This window comes from Epinephelus lanceolatus, chromosome 15 (assembly GCF_041903045.1).
Source record: "Epinephelus lanceolatus isolate andai-2023 chromosome 15, ASM4190304v1, whole genome shotgun sequence".
In the NCBI taxonomy this organism is placed as follows: domain Eukaryota; kingdom Metazoa; phylum Chordata; class Actinopteri; order Perciformes; family Serranidae; genus Epinephelus; species Epinephelus lanceolatus.
The window spans coordinates 28,848,740-28,872,274 of record NC_135748.1 but is presented as its reverse complement, the minus strand read 5'-3'; the positions used below and the strand labels follow the sequence as shown (position 1 = coordinate 28,872,274).

General features: G+C 40.2%; 1 protein-coding gene across 4 annotated transcripts in view; it reads left to right on the top strand.

Annotated features, from left to right (window-relative positions):
• The window catches only part of uggt1 (UDP-glucose glycoprotein glucosyltransferase 1), a 64,001-nt gene that overhangs the window by 24,519 nt on the left and 15,947 nt on the right, over positions 1 to 23,535 (top strand). For 3 of the 4 annotated variants that reach the window (XM_078175164.1, XM_078175163.1, XM_033642793.2), the window contains exons 10-28: positions 1,837 to 1,936; positions 2,045 to 2,105; positions 5,299 to 5,390; positions 7,064 to 7,214; positions 8,422 to 8,541; positions 8,668 to 8,753; positions 9,218 to 9,353; positions 9,532 to 9,663; positions 11,620 to 11,784; positions 12,818 to 12,938; positions 14,942 to 15,040; positions 15,269 to 15,292; positions 15,824 to 15,918; positions 18,755 to 18,961; positions 19,141 to 19,272; positions 19,402 to 19,532; positions 19,634 to 19,729; positions 22,117 to 22,219; positions 22,361 to 22,440. In XM_078175164.1, coding sequence (XP_078031290.1) covers positions 1,837 to 1,936; positions 2,045 to 2,105; positions 5,299 to 5,390; positions 7,064 to 7,214; positions 8,422 to 8,541; positions 8,668 to 8,753; positions 9,218 to 9,353; positions 9,532 to 9,663; positions 11,620 to 11,784; positions 12,818 to 12,938; positions 14,942 to 15,040; positions 15,269 to 15,292; positions 15,824 to 15,918; positions 18,755 to 18,961; positions 19,141 to 19,272; positions 19,402 to 19,532; positions 19,634 to 19,729; positions 22,117 to 22,219; positions 22,361 to 22,440 — 2,131 coding nt within the window. The remainder of the gene's footprint in view (positions 1 to 1,836; positions 1,937 to 2,044; positions 2,106 to 5,298; positions 5,391 to 7,063; positions 7,215 to 8,421; positions 8,542 to 8,667; positions 8,754 to 9,217; positions 9,354 to 9,531; positions 9,664 to 11,619; positions 11,785 to 12,817; positions 12,939 to 14,941; positions 15,041 to 15,268; positions 15,293 to 15,823; positions 15,919 to 18,754; positions 18,962 to 19,140; positions 19,273 to 19,401; positions 19,533 to 19,633; positions 19,730 to 22,116; positions 22,220 to 22,360; positions 22,441 to 23,535) is intronic. The other variant, XM_033642794.2, reaches the window with a different exon arrangement.

The window sequence follows — 23,535 nt, the reverse complement described above, 5'->3', positions numbered from 1 at the left end:
ATTTTAATTTGAATAAATGTATGTTACGTCACTATCAATGGCCACTAATGAAAGCTATTGAACTGAGGATCTGTGGCGACATTATTGAGAAAATATCGGGAAAAATCCTCAATGAGTCATTAGTAATTTGCTCTCGCGCTATCTGCGCTGTTGTAACCCTTTTATCTCGCCAGCTGCCGAGCTCATGAAACAAGCTGATATAAAAAATTTACCTGGTTTGAAGTCGCAAGGCCAGTGAACAGCAAGTCCGAATTTTTCGTCTGAAATTGTCACACATTTAAATGTAAATACAACCTCACGTTGTATCAATCACGCTTACATGCTAACTCTGCACCTTTCCTCTGTCATTAAAGCTCTTGGAGCAGATTCAGTTTTCTGCATTTTATCGCATCTGTCAAAAGTCTAGAGAGAGGGTGTGAAGAAAGAAAAAGGAGTCCTTTAGTCTGCCAACAAACACACTTAAATACCACTTACTGACAGAGGTGCCGCCAACTTTCTGTATGTTACAATCCCCATACTATCACACCATACATATGCCAGGAAAAGGTTTAGTATGTCCCAGTACATAGTATGTCAAATGCAGTATAGCAATAGGATGTTCTACTACATCCGGTCCGATATTGCAGTATACAAGCCAGCATGCTTATCCTCTGCGCAACAGACAATTTGCATTACACTGACTGTCAGAAGTCGAAGTGATGGATGACGGCACATTTAGGTGACTGATGACCAGTCGATTAGTGATAATAGGAATATTAATTGTTTGATTGAATAAAATAATCATAAATATAACCGACAACAAAAGGGCATCAGTCTCAAAATATAATGTTAGAATCCTCAATGTATGCAGTTATTGCTTAGTGCAAAATAACAACATCAGAGTTGTCCAGGTTGACCTCCGTTTCTAGTGAGCTCGGTGTACGGCATTGTGCCTTATCCCCATGGTAACGGATATATGAATAAGAGGGTCAAGGTTCAGGGCGTAATGTTATAAGGAAGTAGTATGTCCCAATTGTGTGCATACTGCATTCAACAGTAGGGTCTCTTTAAGGGCATCTGCTGTGACTACTAAGAGTAAAAAGAAAAATTATGTGATTCGGAACACACCTTATAAATACATTTTGTTAGATTTTGACAGCTATTAAGGGAATTTATTTATAGGGATAAGACCCTTCATATTTTACTTTAGGTTACTGAAAGGGTTCATTAACTTTATCAGCTCCATTAAAACTAACTTAAAATAAAACTTAAAAATAAAAATAAAGTTACATATATTTGACCGTTTAAAAGTTTCATTACATTTTCTTCCTGAAATCCCTGAATCCACCCTTCTGCTGGGATCAGGATAATCCTAATCCTGAATTTTGAACAACACATACTGAGGGTTTGATAGAAATAAAACAAAAACTTGATTATGCATCTAGTCTGATATCACAGTGCTGGTTTTCTCTTGAATAACCCATTTTTAGTATTTAATCCAATCCAAAAGCCGACATCTGATGAGATTACTTATGAACGACTGGGCCCTGATGTGCTCCAATGACTGGTGATCCACTGAAATCCTCTAGCGCCACCATGAGGTTGACATTTGCAGGGTCTCAAACAGCCCTTGGATATACATTTTGGTACATACATTCAAACTTTATGTTTCTTAAGCTTGAGCCTTCAGAGTACAGATCAACAATTGCTCATACCGCTTTTATTTTGTCGAAACTTTCTCTGTACCCTCTTGTGTGTTTCCTCATCTCCCCTCTGCTTTTGTCCACTCACCTCTCTCCCTATTTTTTTTTCGCCCTCCTTGCCTACCTTCCCGTCCACCCACCTTTTCTTTTATAGATCTGAGTTTCCAGACAGCAGCTCGCATTCTTGCTGCTCCCGCTGTTGATGCCCTCAACGTTATGAAAGACCTCAGTCAGAACTTCCCCACCAAAGCCAGGTAAAGATGAAACGCTCACAAACAGCAGCTACAGTAAGAAGTTTTGGTTTACACAGATATTGACCAGTCTGCAGTTTTACAGTTCTGCCTGCCCTTTTCCCCTCACAGGTCCATCACTAAAACTGTGGTCAACTCTGAGATCCGCAAAGAGATCGGAGAGAACCAAAAGGTACATGTTTTATTTGTTCGTCCATTCATGTAAGTTTTCGCCTATTTATCCTCTTTAGCCCTTCTTCTATTATTTTTTAATGCAATGAAAAAATATTTCTTATTGCCAGTTAATCCACAGAAATATTAAAAACCCCTTATACAGATGTGCACTGTAGTTAAATCAGAAATCACTCAAACAAGAATAAGAGTGCATTTGTTGGGACTATTTTCAGCTGCAAATTTATACACATTTGGTGGTCTGGTGAGTATTTAGAGCAGCAGGACAGTGTTTTTGGGATTGACTCAAAATAAATTACAGTGTCCACAGTAATAAAGGAACAACAGTGTGGCTCATTGATGTGTTTTCAATAGTTTCTGGACAACAATGGAGCTCAGAAACAGCTCAATAAGATGTGTAAAGCTTTGCCACCTGCCACCATTTATGTGGATGTCCGTCAGTCGGTGTTGTAGCTATTACTTTGTTGGCCAAAATATAACATTAGGTGACAAAAATACTCATTCAACGGTCATCTGCCCTCTCTGCCCTGCTGGTCTTGCTTGTCTTTTCCAGTTTATCTTCAAGATAGAAAGAATGTCTCCAGAACACCAACCAAGTGAGGAGTAAAGCTTAAATGCAAAGCAACTCACACAGGCTCTGTCGGAGTTTTGATTAAAGTAAAGGCTTTTAGGAGGCCACCTGCTGTTTTTATGCATTCGATGCATTCAGCTTAGAGTCACCAGTTAATACGGCCGCTCGTTAAACCAAACACTGGCTATATTCTCTTGCACGGCAGCCTCACCCTCTCCCTGCTGCATTTTGTCGTCCGTATACTCTGGCTCAAATAAATACAGTTAAATATCCAAATCAGCCAACACACTGTAAAATGTATCCTCGTCTATAACATAACCTGCGCACATATAGCTCATTTGTAATATGAGAATTGAGAACAACCCCTGACTACCCACAGGCGAAATCTAGCTTGGAGTTTTTCCTGCCTCCAACTACGTCATGGTTTTCAGATGAAGGTGCTAGATGCAGGAAGTCAAGACAGATTTTGCAGCTGCAAACTAGGCTTTAGTGGTATCAGGTTCTTTTTTATGCCTTCATACCTTCCTGACATTTCACCAGGGTATACTGAATATGATGGTATTTGTGTTTAAAAAAACAAACATTAAAGCTAAGCTGCTGATGATATAACACATTGTAACATGCAGCTTGGCTCACTCAGACAACTCTTGCTGGGTTGAAATACTTGTGGCCCATAGAATAATGAATAGATGGGAAATGACACTTGCTGTCGCTGCGGACACCCACACGAGTGGGCTGAACAGAGATGATGTGTTGAATAAAATCAAATGGCTAACAAACTTATTTTGTAGTTGGAAGAAGTCTTCTCAAGATAAACTGTATGTGGCCGAACTCCCAAACAGGGCCCAAGGCATTTTTGTTTTTCACTAGTCCTGTAACATTATCCCCACCACTCACGGCTGCCATCTTTGCACGTTCTGTGCACTACCTCGTCTCAATACGGCATCTCTGTATCCGTTTAGCAGAAAGAGGAGCATCTGTATTTTTGATGGTATTGAAAATCATACATTCGGGATTTCTAGATACCCCAGTATATTGAAACACCTTGATAACGCCCAAGCCTTCTGCGAGCTCAGCTTTCTTGGCCAATAAAGCATGCACTGAAGACATGTCGGTGAAGATTCTCAATTGTCCAGGTCGTGGAGATCATAAGTGCTATGTCGTAGGCAACTGGCTTGTAGAACTGAAGAAGCCTTTTGGATGAGAGGTGAAATTCAAAGCAAGTCCAGTTGCCTACGACATAGCACTTAAGACATGCACTGAGGAATTTATTACTTTGATTGTTTATATTTACCATCAACATTGCTTGTTTGATGGACATCTACATTAAATATGGTGAATTTCCCTTTAAAAGGATCAATATATTGTTGATTGTTGCATAGTCTTTTGTTGATATTCTGTAAATATGTTAAAAATTGACGCTACATTTCAGTGGAATCCTGGCTAGTGACTTGATGTCTTCATCCTCTTTCATTCCTTTGTCTTGTCTTTACCCAGCATGCTGCTTCTTTTCTCCTCCCGCTGACTGTGTTGTCCGGTAGTCAGGGATAATTGAGGTTTAGCTGTTTACCAATCTAATCCAATAAAGGAGGAAAATAAAGGAAAACACAAGATAGCATTATTGCATCCAGCAACAACCACAACCTCCACCGCCTCTTAGCCTTAAGTCTTTAGGGAAATATCTCGAAATGAGAACTGCCCTCCCTGTTTTTCCTTTGTTCCTCTCACCTTTTTATTATGTGATAAATTGTAAACAACATCTGACGTGAAAAGCATTCAGTTTCTGACGGTGTGTTTGGCTTCGGCCTGCTAATGGACTAGGTAATCACTCCTTTTTCTTGTCAAATATTTTTTCACTCCCCCCCATCTCCTGCCTCCTGCCTCCTCAGCCCCCCCACTCCTCAAGCTGTGCTCACATTATCTTGGTGCACAGACAGGAGTTTGGGTGGGTGGTGGGGGTGAGCGGCAAACGTCCTAATTACTGAATCGGTGATTCATTCGGTCCTGCAGCGAGAAATGATTATTGATTGAAGTAGTTTGGACACATGCACTTGCACGCAGACATTTCTCTCTGTCTCTCTCTCTCTCTCACACACACACACACACACACACACACACACACACGCATATACACACAGTGTTTAAATGGGATGAACAATATTTGTGTTAATCATGTCTTGTTGTAATTGCAGTGTCTGGAGTATGATTAATCTGATGTCTTTGTCTTTCTGTAATGAGATTTGACTGCGCCAGAACGACTTTCAGCTTTCCTTTTGCATGTGCAGACACACAAACATTTGCACAACTTCTCACGATCGTACACACACACACACACACACACCCTTTCTCTAATAATTAGATTTGTTTAGTGTGGGGTTTGATTGCTCTAAACAGACTGACTTTAAACAGAGCTGTCAGTGCTTGTTTGGAGCTGCAGGCGTTCCTTGTTACAGCTTTGTGTTGACTGTTGCCTCCAGTTTTATAATATAATTGACTACGCAATGGCCGGCTTTGACGTTACGTGCTGCACGGCCTGGAGATCAGCTCAACTGGAGTTGAATGGGGAGTTTAGGGTTTGATGTGAACAGGGTGTTTAGTCATGTTGACGTTTCTTCCTCCGTAGTTTTTCAAAGGAACTCTGGGCCTGCAGCCCGGGGATTCAGCCCTGTTCATCAACGGGCTGCATATAGATCTGGACACACAAGACATCTTCAGGTACACACACACACACACACACACACACACATACACATACATCCATAGTCATATATTAAAGGTTAGCTTTGGTATTTTTCAACCTGGATCCTATTGTAATGGGAAGAACACGTTTTCAGTTGGTCCAGTACTGGCTGTAATGGAACCACTCAGGGCATTTGGCATCAATTTACGTCCACTAAAAGTGCTTGTTTTTGCCACTGACAGGCTCAGATTGTTATTTTAAGTACCTGGCAACATCATCTCCATAATGTTGCCAGGCTCAGATTGTTATTTTAAGTACCTGGCAACATTATGGAGATGATCCCTACAGAGATAAACCTTTTGTTAAAGAGTAAGATCTTTTATGTTTAACCAGAAACAGCCCCAAAGTTGGTATCACCAATCCCACCAGACTCCATTTAAAAAAACCGGTAATTTTAGCGTGTATAGAGCCAGCATATTTTCACATCTGACTGTGTGAATTGAGGGTTTATTTTAGCCAAACCAAAGCTAGTGATTGTTGACACAGTGGAGAGACAAAGCAAAACTGTTTTGTTTGCTTTCTTTTGGTTGTGTTGACGTTGAATGAAGTGTGTTTTACAGGGATAAAATTACTGTGTTTTTTTTTTTTTAAATGGAGTCTGGTGAGTTTGGCAGTAGCAAATTTGGGGCGGTTTCTGGTCAAACAATGACTTTACCCTTTACCAAAAATGTCTGTGTCTGTAGGGGTCCTTGTAATAATGTTGTCAGACAGTTAAGATAGTAATTTGAGTCTGTCTGTGGCAAACGCAAGCACTTTTAATGGATGTAAGTTGAATGTGCCAAATGCCCTGAAAGGTTACATTGCAGCCTGTTTTGCGGCTGCCAGCTGCAGTGCTCTTAGTCAGTGCTGGACCAATTTGAAAAACTGTCACTTAGACACAAAACATGGCAAAATAGGTTTAATCAACTGTGTGATATTTCTTTTAATCTATTTCCAACTGAAACTCATTTGCATTTCACTTATGAAATTAAATACTACATTCAGTCACATGAGTACTACAGTATTCTCATGCAGATATACTCACTACTGTATTTCTGGTCAAAATTAAATACTTATATTTAATACACATGCTTGTAGACACACCAACAGCCCATTATTATACAATACATGTACACAAGTCTTTTCTACTGACTTTTAACAAAGAAAAAATACCTGCATGTGATGTTTCTGTTGTTAGTCGAGTTTTCTTGCTGCAAGAAGATGCTGACACAGTTTACAGGAAATAAAAATTGCAGAGTCTTGCAAGCTGCTTGGCTCAGAAATGTTCAGGAGAAATGCAAAATGAGCTGCTGATTATGAACTGGAAATTTACAATAATCTGTTAAGAACTAGTGATAGTCATTTAATTGGTTCATGCATTATTCAGTTAAATGTTTCAGCTCTAAAAAGTGTTAAACTACAAATATAATCTGATTTCAACTGTATTTTTCCCCCATCTTTTTATTAATATAAAATTTTCAGAATGACACAGTATGACAAAAAACATTTTTATGAAAAATGAAAATAATGAGTCCTTGGTGTGTATCTCTTTTACACATTGTCAGATGGCGGGAGTGGTGTTGACGCTGTCATGCTCATGTCCACACACACACACACACACCCACACACCCACTATAGATGACCTCACTCTGACTTCTGTCCCCTGCAGTGTGTTTGAGGTGCTGCGCAGTGAGGCGAGGGTGATGGAGGGCCTGCGCTCCCTGCATATCGACACGCCCTACATCCACGACATCCTGAAACTCAACGTCCAGCCATCTGACTCTGACTACGCTGTCGACATCCGCAACCCTGCAATCAGTGTAAGAAATCACACAACCAAAATCCCCTTCTACAGAAAATTTGCACGCACAGATAAGAACCAATGCTAGGAACAAAAAAATGCAGTTGTGTTGTACTGTGTCAGTTCTTTTTCCCACCTGTCTCTGAAAACCTGGAGGTGCTGAATTTCAGTAATACAGCCTTTTTTTTAGCTATGGAAATGGAGAAGTGCCATAAATGTCACTGGAAAAAAAATAGGTTGCTCCAAGGAAGATTTTTACTGTGCAACCAACAGTGGAGCCATTTCAAGCCCTCCTGATTTATATCTTATTTATGTCTTGAACATCTGACCACTAAAATAACAGCTCTGGTTAGTGATAAAGTCTGAATAGGTTTCTTTTTGTGAGTTTTAATAGCACTCAATGATTAGCTGAAAAATAGATCAGTTGATCGACAGAATAGATTAGACTTTATTGTCATTGCACAAGAAGTACAGCCAAATTTGCTGTGCCATGCCTGCATATAAGAAAATAGAAAAATAGACAGTAAGAAATACACAACACATATGCATAACCAATTATCCACAATCGATAAATCTAAAATATAACTTTAAAAGCAGTATTGCATCAGTACTGCTCAAGTTGACCCATTATTGCATGTTTGAGTTGAGCTGAATGAATTTCAATTTAGTTCATGAGACACTGGAAATTGTTCAACAACAGTTTTTATTACCGCAGTGGTGGAAGTACTCAGAACAGTGAAGAGATACTCTGTTACAAGGGAAAGTCCTGTTACGTACAAGATTTTTAGCATCAAAAGTAAAAGCACAAAACAAGCAAGCAGATCATTGATGTAAAATAACGACCTGTGTCAGGGTCCTGCATCACTCTGTTGGGCGTTACCTCTCAATAATGATGTTTGCTGCAAATTAACTTACTTATTTAAGTCATTCATGGGGCAAAAATACCAAATATTCCCTGGTTCCAGTCTTTTATTTTAACACCTTTGGGTTTTGGGTGGTAAGTTGAAGACAGAAGTTTGGGCTTCACTGTTTTCTGACAGGGACGGAACAATTAAATGCTTGGCTAAAAAAGATAAAAGAAAGATTAATAGACAATGAAAATAATCGTTAGCTGCAGCCCGGGTTTTTAGCCACAAGCAGTAAAATGTAATTTCTTATTGGCACTGATCTGCTGTTGAGCTCCGGCTTCTGCTCTCAAACATTTCCTCTTAAATTTTCTTTTTTAGTGGATTAACAACTTGGAGACGGACCACAGGTACAGCTCATGGCCTTACAACGTGCAGGAGCTGCTCAGGCCGACCTTCCCCGGAGTCATCAGGCAGATCCGCAAGAACTTCCACAATCTGGTTCGTCTGTACTTGATTAGTCAGTCGTGAATACAAATGGATCTGAATCCTTGTAGAAAATACCAACATGTATGTGTATATGTTTGTGTGTGTGTGTGTGTGTGTGTGTGTGTGTGTGTGTTGCAGGTGATCATTCTGGACCCGACTCAGGAACACGCCACTGAGCTGCTGAGTGTTGCAGAGATGTTTTACGCTAACAACATCCCACTCAGGTTGGTGTTTGCTGGTGTCACCGGGGATGTATTGGACCGTAAACTCACCAAAACCCTTCAGGAGAATACACAAGGATATTTTAGTTGCTGTTAAAATAGATTCCTTAAATATTGGACACTTTAATGTGTTTTCTTGTAAATGTGAGTTACATCAGCATACCGATAATTCAGGGAAACACAGTTTTTATTGCTCCACAGTTACTGCAAAAAAAACAGAAAAATCATTAAAAAAGACGCCGCAGAGCCGTTGCAGTCAACTGGGGCGTGTAGTTAAAATCCATTTTAATTTAGGAGTTTTGTCAGGCAGGTTTTGGGGAGACCTTTGATACCTCTCTGCATGTGGCATCTTGGGATGGTCAGCTTGTTTGAATACTGATGAAGCAGGCAGCACGTGCTCTGCATTTTAACTGTCCAGTAAACACATGAGAGTCTGTTTCAGAAACTTTATTCTATGTGTGTTTTAGGATAGGGCTGGTGTTTGTGGTGTCAGATGAAGATGACATAGATGGCATGCAGGATGCAGGTGTGGCGCTGGTCCGAGCGTACAACTACATCAGCGACGAGGTGGACAGTCAGAGCGCGTTTGAAGCTGTTATCTTGGTGAGTCGACTACTCAGAAATGCTCGTGAAAGACTTCTTACAACCCCTATTATCTTAATGAGAACACTAAGTTTGACACCAGTGACTCTAACATATGGTGAAGTTGTGTTACTTTTGTCTACTGTTCCCCTAAAATGTTCTTCACCTTCACCTTTACCTTTCCTTATTTTTCTTCAAGATGTTCAACAGGGTGCCCATTGGTGGGAAGCTGAGTGTTGGTGACGTGGTGAAGGTGCTAGAGAAGAGGTTCCCCTATGTAGAGGTCAGCAGCGTCCTAGGAGCCGACTCCAGCTACGACAGCAACAGGAAGGTGAGAGGGGCTGAACGCCACCATCAGTTTGTGGGTATTATCAGTAGAACAACAGCTGAGGCCGGAGGCATCATATTTTCAAGTTGTCCATCCGTTCATTCTCATGAATGTGATATCTCAACAAGGTTTCCCCCACATTAGTTTATTTGTGGCAGCCTGCCGAAGTATCGTCATTTGCTGCCACGCATTGATTTTACATTGTTGAGGCTGCACCGTTAATTAGGAGCGCTGTCTGAATGTATATACGTTTGGTTATTCAGAGCACCACACTCTTAGAGTGCAGAGCATACTCTGGACATAGACGAAGAAGCAGAACATCAGACACTCTAAAAGTGAAAGTTAACCATTTATTCATTTATATAGTAAGAGAACACTGTGTTTCTGAGAACAACAGCGCTCTCGTTATAGTGTTGTCCATCATTTTCGGAACTTGTGTTGCCATGGAAACCATGCACCTGTGATCCAGCGCTGGGTGTAAAACTGTGCTTTCACTCGCCTTTGCAGCTGCAGCTCCCCTAATCTTATCCATAGATCTGATCTGATCAGTCCTGATTGATCCAACCACAAACTAACTGACACATTAATTCCTCTCTTTGCAACTCAAACTCAACAAACTGCGGCTGAGGGGGAAAAAATGATGAGGAGTTTCGCCTGTGCCTCCGCTACTTTTGATGAGTGCCTCTAAACAATTTTTAGTGTTGCTTGAAAAAAATTCATGTCCGCACCTGGAGAATTTTGTAATGTTGCAGACACTGTCATGTTTTGTCACGCAATGTGATTGGGTCGTGTCACTAACATCACCATGGAGATAGTACTTTTCAATCCACATCGACTCCGACCTGCATTCAGCGTCACTGTCCACAGGAGCAGCTCCTGCAGAGTTCAGAGGGCAGCAGTCAGTCAGACTGCCTTCACCAGGCTGACTGACCGCAGACATTTACTCAACCAAAAGAGTTTTCATGTCCGCACCACACGAGAACAGAAATAGCGTTTCTATTTATTGATAAGCTTATTTTATTTCCCGGCCCGCCATAGCGAGGGAGGGGAATCTGCTGCTCTCCGACTGGGAGAGAGTTAAAAGGAAAATATACAGTGTTATACTGTATATGTGTGATTTAGAGCTGGAACACATACAGCATCTTTAACCACCTGTAAAATATGCGGTTGGGTGCTTGGTGCTACCTGTGCCAACTTCAGAGGGTGTGGAGGCAGGTTGCGTCTGAAGTTACTAAGTGACCATAACAAGCACTACATCATAGTCTACTTATCAGAAATCATGAGTGCACAGCTGATCTTCCTTCAGGTATTTGTTTTGTAAGCGTGTATTAGGCCTAAAATGTTGTGCATGGGACGGCTATAGAGCTGAACTGATCAACTTCTCCTCCATATTTACCACCGACTAATATTTACACATGACATGCGAACCATGTTTATCTCGGGGCGCAGTCATGACTTCCTGAAAAACAGGTGCTTGGGAACGCTTGTGTGCCACAATGGCATCGCTTTTGCTTTTGAACACGCCTTTCAACCAAATACACTGAAAACAATAGATTTGAGGGCACAACAAACACAGCATTTATGCATGTGTACAGGACTTTAAACAGCTGTCTGTGCAGATTACACTTCACTAGACGTGACAGAAATAAACTTGGAGAGTAAAAAATGCTGAAGCATTCATTTCTGTCCAGCAGCCTTCTATAATTCAGGTTTAATAAGACTATTTAGCTGTGTTATCTTACAATCAGTGTGTTGTAAATGTAAGTTAAGGTGTATCACTGTCTTAAGGAAAGGGTCTTAAAAGTGGTCCCAAAGTTTATTAAGTTTAACTTCAGGATCCCTACATATACATTGATAAGTTTAAGCATCGATCAGATTTTTCTTCTCTATTTTAGCATTGTGTTTGAGATGGTAAAAGGTAGATACAAATAAAAGTAACATCTCTTTCTCCTCTTTCAGGAAGGGCGAGCGTACTATCAGCAGACGGGGGTCGGCCCGCTGCCTGTGGTCATGTACAACGGCATACCTTACCAGCGTGAGCAGCTGGACCCGGACGAACTGGAAACGGTCACCATGCAGAAGATCCTGGAGACCACCACCTTCTACCAGAGAGCCGTCTACCTGGTCAGTTAGAGCACACACACCCCCCCACACACACTTTGATATACAGTCGCAGTGAGCCAGTGGGGGTTTCATTTTCACGTCACGATTTAGAACTATTGTTTCATGAAGGTTTAATTTTGAAAAAAAGGTAATAAAGATGTGTATTTGATCATCTTCTGTACAAAATCAGTTTTCATTGCAGTCAAGTCACTGCACGAATTTCTGTGAGGACACACTTTACACCTTAGTGATGGGTCTTTTATTTGCTTTGCACAGATGCTGTAATGCATTCTCCATGTGCTCTTATGTACAAACAGCCTGTAAAGATTAGCTTCCCGATTATGCACATTTAACAACAAAAATGTCTTTAAACTAATTAAATAAGAAGAAAGGAACAAGTAACATATTCTCTGAGAGTTGGCCGATACCAGTGGGTGTATTTATTTGTGCTGTTGTGCGTATTTGTTTTTTAATTTTCTACAAAAAAAGAGTTTAATTAAAAGAGAAATGAAACGAGTAGAGGAGCTCCAGATGATTTCTTTGGGGAAGAGAGTTCATTTTTACAAGTACACTGCCTTGGATTGTAGTGAGTAATCATTTTTCTGTTGAGCTAGATCTTTGTGAGCATGCCATCTGCCGTGCTTTCCTGTTTTAATGTCGTTCCAGCACTCTGAGGAGCCAAATGTTTGAATTGTTTTTTGTTTTGTTTTTTTCTAAAGGCCTCTGCTTTTTGAGCCTTAAGCACAGATACAGCAGCACTGTTTTATTTAGATGCTATACCAGTTCTAGTTGTGAACACTGTGCTAGTCATAAGTCTTGTTTTTTCCTCTGTTTTTTAATGTTTAATCCAAACTTGTTGGAGGAAAAGTTTTCAGTCGATACACAACAACAACTATTCATTCGTAAAGTGGCTGTTGTAACTGTGACTGTAAGGATGAAAAGCGCGCAGACAATAAAGCCTCTGCATCACTTTTGGGTCTGCAGTGAACAGTTACGAATATCCTCTCTGAGTTATTCTTTTAAAATCCTGACTCTGTGCTCGTGTGGCTCGCAGGGTGAGCTGGCCACGGATCACGACGTCGTGGACTTCATCATGAATCAGCCCAACGTTGTTCCTCGCATCAACCCCAGAGTGCTGTCCACCAGCAGAACATACCTGGATCTGTCTGATACCAGTGAGTACACATCAGGGATATGAACGGCACTGATTGGCAAGCTGTTGTTTTTACCTAATGATCTGATATTGAAGCCTTTATGATGTGACAGTAGACCAGAAACTGATGAGCTGAAATGAGTTTGCCATCTATTGGACCACTTTGGCAACTGTTTGACAACAGTATTAAAGCTACAGTAGTAACTTTTTTGAAAATAACTGCGTTATATTTGCTGAAACTGTCCTTATATTCTTAGAGGGAAACATGAGACAAATAGTTCATGAACAAAATCATGTCCCTCCTCTTCTTCCTACTGCCTCTAATGACATTTGTTAGAATCAGACTGTAGCGTGGTCGGCAACAACCAATCAGAGCCGAGACTATAACGCACCTGTCAGTCTCGTCAATCGCTGCTTGTGAACTACGGTCAAACTGATCAAATATGAATCAAGATTCTGTGACTGCATTGCCTGTTTCTCGCCTCAGATGTTTTCAGAAACATATTTTAGTATACTGTTTAGCTGTAAAATGAGAATGTTAATCTGGCTAATGGGCTTGGTACTCTGTTTAACTGTTGCCTTATCACATGAAAAATATATATTGTGCTATTCTGCGATATTTTGGCTTGTTGACATATTGACGTCATACAACAAGACATCAACAACAGCAAGCATGGCTGAAAGCGAAATTATTACAGACTGGTGGTGGTTCCAAAAAGAGTAGCAGCTTCAGCAGTGTGGAATAAACCGTGGCGTCCTGAATGTTTTATGAACAGCCCCGGACGTCTCAGACTCTTTTAGTGACTTACTGCTCAGAGGGAACTTATTCAGCGGCTCCTCTGGCAGCAGCACAGCGTCTCTGCCTCTCCTCTCTCGCTGTGCACACACAGGAGTCAGTGTCAACTCCATATACGTGAATGTGTGATAGTTATGGTATCATAGCAGCCTGTCACAGGTTACGGCGTGATGATTAGTGGAGAAATGGCAGAGCATAAATGTCCAGGTGGAAAAAAAACAACTCAGTCATTTAGGAATTCACTAAAAGAAGGAAATCACCTGTTGATTTATATATATAGATCCCAGTGGACACCTTTTGTATTTGGGAGCTGTTTAAATTTGTAATTTGTGGTAGATTTTATTTTGTTGAACTATTAATATTGTATACAGAATCTGAATCTCACTCTGAGTTACTGTTGTTGTTTACAAACTAAAGAAATTAGATCATTTTTGTTTAGTTTTTACTGAATATTTGAAGGCAAACTGTAAAACTATATCACTTATTTTGTTGCAATTCTATGTTCATAAGTTAATTATATATATTTCTTTAACTAATTTGTCATATTGTCAGGAATATCATTATTGCAAAACTACCCTGAAATATCATGATATTATTTTATGGTCATATCACCCAGCGCTACCACTGGGGATTGGTACTGAAGTCCAGGTGTTGGCACTGGTTCAAACATAACCCCTACCTCACCCTACAACCACAACCTTAATTATTTAAAAAAAAAAAGAGAGAGCTTTTATGGTTCGTGTTTCGTTGTTGACTTTCTAATTTTTTAAACTCTAGTCATAATCACTTAAAGACCAACAACACGATATGCAACATGGCTACACAGCATTTTTTTAAGACTCAGTTAGGGCTTACTTTTACTTTCCTTTAAAGGGAAGTTTTAATTGCAAATCATATCATTGTGTTATTTCATTAATTTCGGTATATGCCTAAAATATTTATGCACTTTATTTGCTTTGTATATTTTGCTGGCAGCTGAACTTCTACTTAAACTGTATGAGGAGAATAAATGGCAGTAAGATAAATTTAACACAGAGCTGGAAGACATTTTGAAGCTTTCTAACAACTTATGCTTTAAATCCTGTTACAGATATTTTTGTGACATAAACAGATGGTAGCTTTGTTGCATCCTGGTACACATTGACACTAGCATTTTGGCAGTTTGAAAAATAATCTTTGCCGTTTGCTACATGAGCTACACTTCACTATATTTTCTTTTCTTCATGCAGACAACTTCTTTATTGATGATTACGCTCGCTTCTCGACTCTTGACACCAAAGAGAAGAGCACCGCTGTGGCCAACAGTATCAACTACATGACGAAGAAAGGTAAGAGTGTCCAAGACAGCCTTGTTTGATAGCTGTTCATATAAAAACAAAAACTGAATGGGAGAGAAAGCTTGTGGAGTTTTTTTGTTGTCTCTAGTGAAGATGATTTAGTCACCTTCAAGCTTAAACTCTCTCTTCATGTATTCTCCTTCTGTCCTCTCCTCCTCCTCCTCCTCCTCCTCCTTCTTTTCCTCCTATTCATGTGATTTAAAAATGCCCCTGCATCAGGGATGACCTCCACCAACAGGCATGGTAATCACCCTTTTCCTCCACATTATTTCCTTTCCAACTCACTTGCTCTTTTTTTCTGTTCTCTGTGAACTGCATTGCTGGCAGTGTTTAGATGTGTTTGTGAATTCACCACCACTCTTCCATCTGTGTTGCTTTTCTCAGAGGAAACAAATTACTAATTACACACGTGATGATTGTGTATTAAGGTCTGAAATACGAATACTAAAAATAACTGCTCACCAAGTTCTAACATTAATTCTTCCATTTTTAGGAGAGCATGTGTCATTTGTCGTAGCTGCATGGAGAAGTTTGATTGATTGTTTGGAAATGAGAAACAGTCTTTGCAGTAGATAACACTAAGAACATAGTTTATTTTGCATCTTGTTTTCTTGCAGCCCAGTATGCCACTCACATAGATATTTGCCTAATTACCAAACTTTTATCTTCACTGAAAACAGTATGGCTCGCCTCCTTTGCCTCATAAGTTCGTTGTGTCACATCACCTCAGTGACTTATTCTGACAGTCTCTGTTTCTTTGTTTGTGGTTGTCAGATGATGGCTACATCCGTCCAGTGACCTTCTGGGTGGTCGGAGACTTTGACAAGCCCTCAGGACGTCAGCTTCTTTATGATGCCATCAGGCACATGGTAAAGAAATCTTTCTATACTGTCTCTTTGGGCCAGACCTTGATTCAGTATTACTGTTTTATTGTTGATAATGTTGTGATGATATGAACATATATCACTATAAAACATTCACATCCAAATTGTATTTTTAATCAAATAAGAACAGGTCTTTTATGGAAATAATTCAATATTTCAGAAATACACATATCAGATTTTTAAGAATAGGAATCATATGTGAAGATTTATGCTTTCATGTTTGTACGATAAACATAAATTAAGGAGATAGCTAGTGTAGCATATATAGGAAACAGTAGGCCCAGCTTGGTTCTTTCGTAGGATACTTTCACACCTGCCCTGTTTGGTTCGGTTCAGTTGACCTCAAGTTTGTTTGCCCTCTAAGTGAGGTTCGTTTGCGCAGGTGTGAACACAGGAATCACACTCGGGTGCGCACCAAAACAACCGGACGGAGACCTTCTTGAAGAGGTGGTCTGGGTCTGGTTACAAACAAACTCTGGTGCAGTTTGTTTGTGGTGAGAATGTGTTCTGACCTCGATCAGAACCTACTGCAGTCACATGACACATTGTGTGGGTTAAACATGAGCATGTTACAGTCCTGGAGGATTATTAATGTGCACCTCCCCCTGTGCTGCCTTAATATGCACATTCAGCACATCCAATGCATCAAAACATTGTTTTCTAGTTGGAGCCGCGCCTCGTTTTCAAACTGTATGGTTTGACTAAAATGAACAATGACAGCAATATAGTCCACGATGAGCAGCGCTAAAATCAACCTGCATAGTTGTCCGTCCATTGTGACATTAGAAAGTGTCACATTTATCTTGCAAGTGTACTCTTCTTCAACGTGTTGTTTACTCCCTGGATTTTTCCCGCATGGAAATTCTGACCAATCAAGAGCAGCTTTCTCTCACAAGGCATTTGATCTGGTCCGCTTGTAAATGCTGCCGTGAGAACACGAACCGACTCTAGGCAATTATGCAGCTTTGTAACAGAATTAGTCCCTGATTCAGACCAAAGCAAGACAACTCTAGGTCTGAAAGCACCGTTGAGGTAACAAAATCTGCCTATCATCACCTCCATGCTAATGGATTAACATGTAACGTCTTGTTTGTCAGTTAAAGACGTTAAAAACATCAAACCGTGGTTCTTTAAGTCTCCACTAGTTGCCAGGCAAACTTACTGTGACAGCAAGACTTGAGGAATATACTTCGATTGGTTACTGTTTGCAAACAAAACATTCAACCTTGGCCCCTCCTGCATACACTACTTTTATGTATACTGCGAGCTAATATTGTAGAAACGTTACATTTGTTGTAATGGAAAAGCCGAGACGTTAGCAAGCTAACTAAGCAAATTCCCAGCACTTACCTGTCTAACAGAAAACAGGTCACAAGTCTGTGTCATTCTTTATCTGCATCCTCTTCCTCATGGCTCATCAGCAAAGTGAGAGTGAAAACGAACCCCAGATTCACTCTGGTTTTGTAACAAGCTTTGTCCACTTGGCTTTCGCCTTGCTATATTTTCATGTTTTTGGTGCTGGGTCTGCGAATCTCGTTTCCTCTTGGATTTCCGCTGCCACTACCTGGATGGTACCTTTAAATAAGGTCCCAACACACGACTCAACACAGCAAAATAAGAGGAAAATAAGAAAATACAGGCAGAAGGCAGAGAAGAATTACTTATGCATGAGTCCATACATTTTGTTAAAGAAAAATCCTGCATACTATAGGCTACCTTTTAAACAAACAAAATATAACACAATAGTTAGGGAGCTTTTGAGGTGCAGAGATGCTGGTAATTTAGTTTGTTGTCTTCGTACACAGCCAGGCTAGCCATTGCCATATTTTGTGCTAAGCTAAGCTAACCAGCTGCTGGATCAACTTCTCCTCTAACTCTCAGCAAGAGAACAAATTTGCCAAAACACTGGACTGTTTGGCAAAGTTTTTGCTCAACACATGAGGAGTTTTGTCTAATGTAAAACGATGCAACTGAAGAACTGAATTTTAAACACGTTAATAAAATCTACACCTAAAATTTGTAGAGTGCGTAACCGATATGTCAGTGTAACAGAGGACATCTGTGATAGAGGAGCACAACATGCAAGCTTGTCCTAATCGGCCCTAGTCCCCCACTAGCCCCATCTACAAACCGGAGTTTAATATATGAAACAGGAAGGGGCTGTAAGTAGAGTTTCATATTTTGAAAAGAAACAGATGAGAAATGGGCAGGGAAGGGGGGTTTATAAACTGATAAACTTGCACAGATTGTTTCACTGACAGAGATCAGCAGAAAGACAATACGATAATTGGTCTCAGCTTGACAGAAGGTCCTGAAAGTACTTCAGGAAACGTCTCCACGCGTTTTGGAACTTTTAGTTTGAGTTGCAAACTGAGTAGCGGATTTTTTCAAGGTTTAGACAGGATACAATATCCCTCAGACACTGTGTGTGGGCAGGACAGCATCTTTCTGTCTTAGTCATACTGCATGTCTGGCCCAAAGAGAGACGAAGGACAGCGTGCAGAGATTAATCATTAGTTTGAGTATTTTATATGTACATTTGCCTTTATATTGATGATGGAAATAGGTTTTTATTGTTATTGTGGTATTGATTTTAAGAACATCTCCTACCCCTACTGTCTCGAAGACTGTAGATTACAAGTAAGACTTTGACAGTGAAGGTGAATAGTTGGGATCATTGAAAAAGTTACACAACACCCTGACCAGGGTAAAATTCTGAAGGGCTGTTATCTGTTCATTTTATTTTTGTCTCCATGTGTTTTGAAACATCTGCTGTTTTGTTACTCTGCTCTGAAAGCGACACTCACTATATCCACAACAGAAAACCAGCAACAATGTCCGACTGGGGATGATCAACAACCCAACGGCCACTCCCTCTGCCGAGACAAGCCGCGTGGCCAGAGCGATCTGGGCCGCTATGCAGACGCAATCTGCCAACAACGCCAAGAACTTCATCACCAAGATGGCTAAAGAGGAGACAGCCGCGGCCCTGGAGAAGGGAGTCGACATCGGGGATTTTGCTGTTGGGGTGAGGCAGCGACGGAAAGCTTCCCTTATCGTGATTGAAAATGATCATGTTTCCTTTTGTTGTTACTGCTGAAACATTTCACCCTTGTCAGGCTTTGTCACTTAATTAACAACATTTACCCTCATCATCTTAATGTTCCCTTTTATCAGCTGCCTACATGGTATCTTTATTCCCTCCAGGGTATGGATGTGTCATTGTTCAAGGATGCATACGATGGTCCCAAATTTGACTTCCTGCTCTCCCACGCTGCCTACTGCCGAGACGTGCTCAAACTGAAGAAAGGACAGAAAGCAGTCATCAGCAACGGAAGGGTGAGTCACAGTCTTGTTCCTTATTGTTCAGAGAACCTGCACTGAAAATACAGGTACAGGTTCATGAACAAATATAGTTTGTATTTATGGATAAAATCCACCAGTTACTGCATCAATTCTTATTTACAGATCATAGGTCCACTGGAGGAGGATGAGGTGTTTAACCAGGATGACTTCCTGCTGTTGGAGAGCATCATCCTGAAAACGTCTGGAGAGCGAATCAAAAGCAAAGTCCAACAGTTTGGGATTGAGGAGGACAGGTATATTATTTCCAATATTGGGTAGATTTTCACAAGGTTAAAATAAATATATTTTTAGGCTGTGTTGAGTTTTGTAAAATTGAATGCAGGATTTCTCTCAGGGCTAGCGACCTTGTGATGAAGGTGGACGCTCTGCTCTCCTCTCAGCCCAAGGGAGAGGCCCGGGTAGAATATGACTTTGCAGATGACCGCTACAGGTAAGGTTGTAATACATGCACATAATTTGTACAGGCAAGCCTCCTCCACTCCCTGAGGGGAAGCCCTGTGTAGCTCAGGGTCAAATGATTTTTGTAAAGTATTTAGCTGTATTGTTTTTAGAATTTTTGGGCTTATTAAAAATGTAGCACCAATTTGAAAAATCTGGTTTCCGTGCCCCTCACAGCACAGAAACTGCCCTCCTGAAGGTGAGCTCTTGTTGGCAGCCAATTTAGGTAGCTGCTCAATCCTGGTCATCCTGAACTTGAGCTGTGCCTTTGTCGCGCTGTCCTTGTAAACTGGTGTTGCCCTAAAGTGGTTCACCTCCTGTCTTACTGGTAGACAGTGTGAGTGATTTTGTCATCCCCGGCTCCTACCTGCTATGGCATTCCTCAGGGCTCAAATTTAGGTCCCATTTTTTTCTCCCTTAACATGCTCCCACTTGGTGACATCATACGAAACCATAACATTCAGTTCCATTTCTACGCCGATGACACACAACTCTACCTGCAAATGAAATGTAATTACAAAACCATCCTACAAACATTTCATAATTGACTCTTTGCTAACTAACTGCACTCCCTGTAAAAATGGTATCATATTTTTGGAAAAATGAAAAAGCCATTGCAGAGAAGCAGACAGAGGGGTCTACAGTCTGTGTTTGAAGGATATGTCCACAAAAGGTTAAAAAGACAAAGATAGTTAGAAGCTAAAGCCGAACTATAGGCTACAGATCACAGTGTAAAAGTGAACCACCACATCACTGCTGATCGCCACAGAAGACAGTGAATATAAAGGGAAACTTGACTGATATTGAACCAGCTGTGTGGCATCACAGTGTGTGCAGATCAGTGGTGTTTGGTGCTGCTGCTAGCACCCAGACCTATGCTGTTGGACGGGCAGGGATCTACAGGGGGAGTCAAACAACATTCATCTGCGTACAATGCGATGACACACAGCTGGTTGAATATCAGCAAAGTTTCCCTGCTTCCCTTCACTAGTTCCTGTACAGCAGGGTCGGTCTTTGTTTCACTGTTAAAATCATTAAAAGCAAAAGCAGCATGTGTATACATTCAGTAGGCTATATCTTCAGTAGCTAGCTAGCTAACCCTACACTTTTCAGGGTCTGATTTTGGTTTTGGAACAGGGAAGAAACATATATCTTTTTCCAACCTCTCCAGGTAACGAGTATCATTAATACACGACGTGCCCCAGGCACAACATTTGCACAACATTCCAAATCCACAAAACCATCCTAAAAATGAAGGAAATCTGAAACGATTGCATTAGAGTCAATGGAGCACAGCTGTGTTGTTGTTGTTTGACCCTGGTCTGAGCCGGCCTGATGCTACATTATGATTGGCCGGTCTGTGTCCAGGGGCGGGACTTAGCAAAGGGTCAATTGCTTAGCAGAAATTAAAAATTGGATGTCTGACGACTTCCTCCAGCTTAATGATACCAAATCTGACATCATCCTTTTTTTCTGCTCCCCATGTTGGGATTCAGATTGATAACCTTGATCCACAATTTAAAGTTCACTACCAGCAATCTCTGTAAATATTTAACCTTAAACTAGACCTTCACATAAAAAAGTTGTCCAATCATGTTTTTATCAGTTACGGAATATCTTCAAAATCAAATTGTTTGTCATTCTCTGATCTAGTGACGGTTGTTCACGTGTTTATCTCATCATGTCTCGATTATTGCAAATACCTGTACACGCGTCTCTCCCATAAATCACTTTATAGCCTCAAACTCATACAAAATGCTCAGCTCTTAACTACCTTTAATAATGTGACAATACACCTATCTTAGCTTCTTTAAATCGGCTGCCCATGACTTTTAGAGTCAATTTTAAAATACTTTGAATCATTTTTAAGGCCCTGCCTGGTTTGGCAGCTCCTTATGTCTCTGAGCTGCTCTCCTCTTATGACCAAACGGGCTGCCTGAGGCAAATCTCTGTTATCCGTTCCAAAGTCACAGCTAAAAAAATAAAGACTGTGACTTTGCTGTCAGAGCCTCCAGACTTTGGAGTGCCCTGCCTGAAGAGATCAGGCGTGTTGAATCAGTGCCCTATTTCAAATCACTCCTTAAAACACACTTGAATAAAGCTGCCTGTATTCTTGATTCCATTTTGGTTTTTGTCTGCCTACTTATTTGTCTCTTTTAATTCATTATTTGGTTTTTACTTTGTGCCGTTTAAATAAAGTTACTGTTAGGCAAATACAGTATCAAAAGGTTTTAAATTCTGTAATCTGTACCTTCAAATTTATTGTAAATACAGAATAAATAGTTGAAGTCAGTACATACTCTGCACCCCAGCAACAACACTGGAAATCTTAAGTCTGTGTTTACTTTGCTTAATTATTGATTTGCTGATTTTTGGCAGTGCTGTGAAGATCCGCCCGAAGGAGGGAGATGTGTACTTTGATGTTGTTGCGGTGGTGGATCCTGTAACCAGGGACGCACAGAAACTAGCTCCTCTCCTGCTGGTGGGTTGAATGTGCTCTCTCATTGAACTGCTTCTTTCTCACTGATCCGTCCAGTTGATATATTTGACCTCACTTTGATCTGGTCGTCATGTTATTTCTCACCTGTCTGTCTCGTCCTCTTGAACATGTCTCCACCTGCAGGTTCTGAAGCAGCTGGTAAACGTCAACTTACGGGTCTTCATGAACTGCCAATCCAAACTGTCAGAAATGCCTCTCAAGAGGTGAGAACTCTTTCTGTACTCTGTGAACACTCAGACCTTCTGTTTGGAGTTTTATCAGACTTTCTGCTCTCTCTGGCCAAAAGTTTACATTCACCTTCCCAATGTCCTTATTTTACTTTAAATAAGGCACTGAATCCCTAAAATATCATAACCCTGTGTACTGTATATCACTGTATCTGTAGAGCTTCAGTTCCTTCTGGAAAAGCCAAGAAATTATTTATAATCCGAGTAACTTTTGATTTAAAAAATATATTGACAGCGCAAACTGTGTGGACTGTATTGCATAGTTAGAGGCTCATCTTTTAGGGTGGTAGCATGTCCTTAAAAAGTCTTAAAATGTCTTAAATCCACATTTACTAATAAGAAGTCTTAAATAGTCTTACAGTGTCTTAAGACACATTTATTAATAAGAGGCCTTAAATAGTCTTCAATGTCTTAAATACACATTTACTAATTAGAGGCCTTGAATAGTCTCATAATGTCTTAAATATATACTTACAAATAAGAGGTCTTAAAAAGTCTTTTAATGTCTTAAATACAAATTTACTAACAAAAGAAATTAAATGGTCTTAAATTATCTTAAATATACAATCACTCATAAGAGGTGTTAAATAGTCTTAAAATGTCTTTAATACATATTTTCGAAAAGGAGGCCCTTAATAGTCTTAAATACACATTTACTAATTAGAGGCCTTAAATAGTCTCATAATGTCTTAAATAAACATTTACTCATAAGAGGCCTTAAATAGACTTAAGATGTTTTAAATACAAATTTACTAACAAAAGGCATTAAATGGTCTTAAATTATCTTAAATACATAATCACTCATAAGAGGCGTTAAGTAGTCTTAAGATGTCTTAAATACACATTTGCCTGTAAGAGGCATTAAATAGTCCTAAATACACACCTCTACTCATAAGAAGTCTGAAATAGTCTTAAATGGTTCAGATAAACATTTACTAACAAGAGGCCTAAAGTAGTCTCAAATGTCTTAAATACACATTTATTAACAAAAGCCCCTAAATAGTCTTAAGATGTCTTAAATTCACATTTACTAACAAGAGGCCTTAAATAGTCTTAAAATGTCTGGACTAG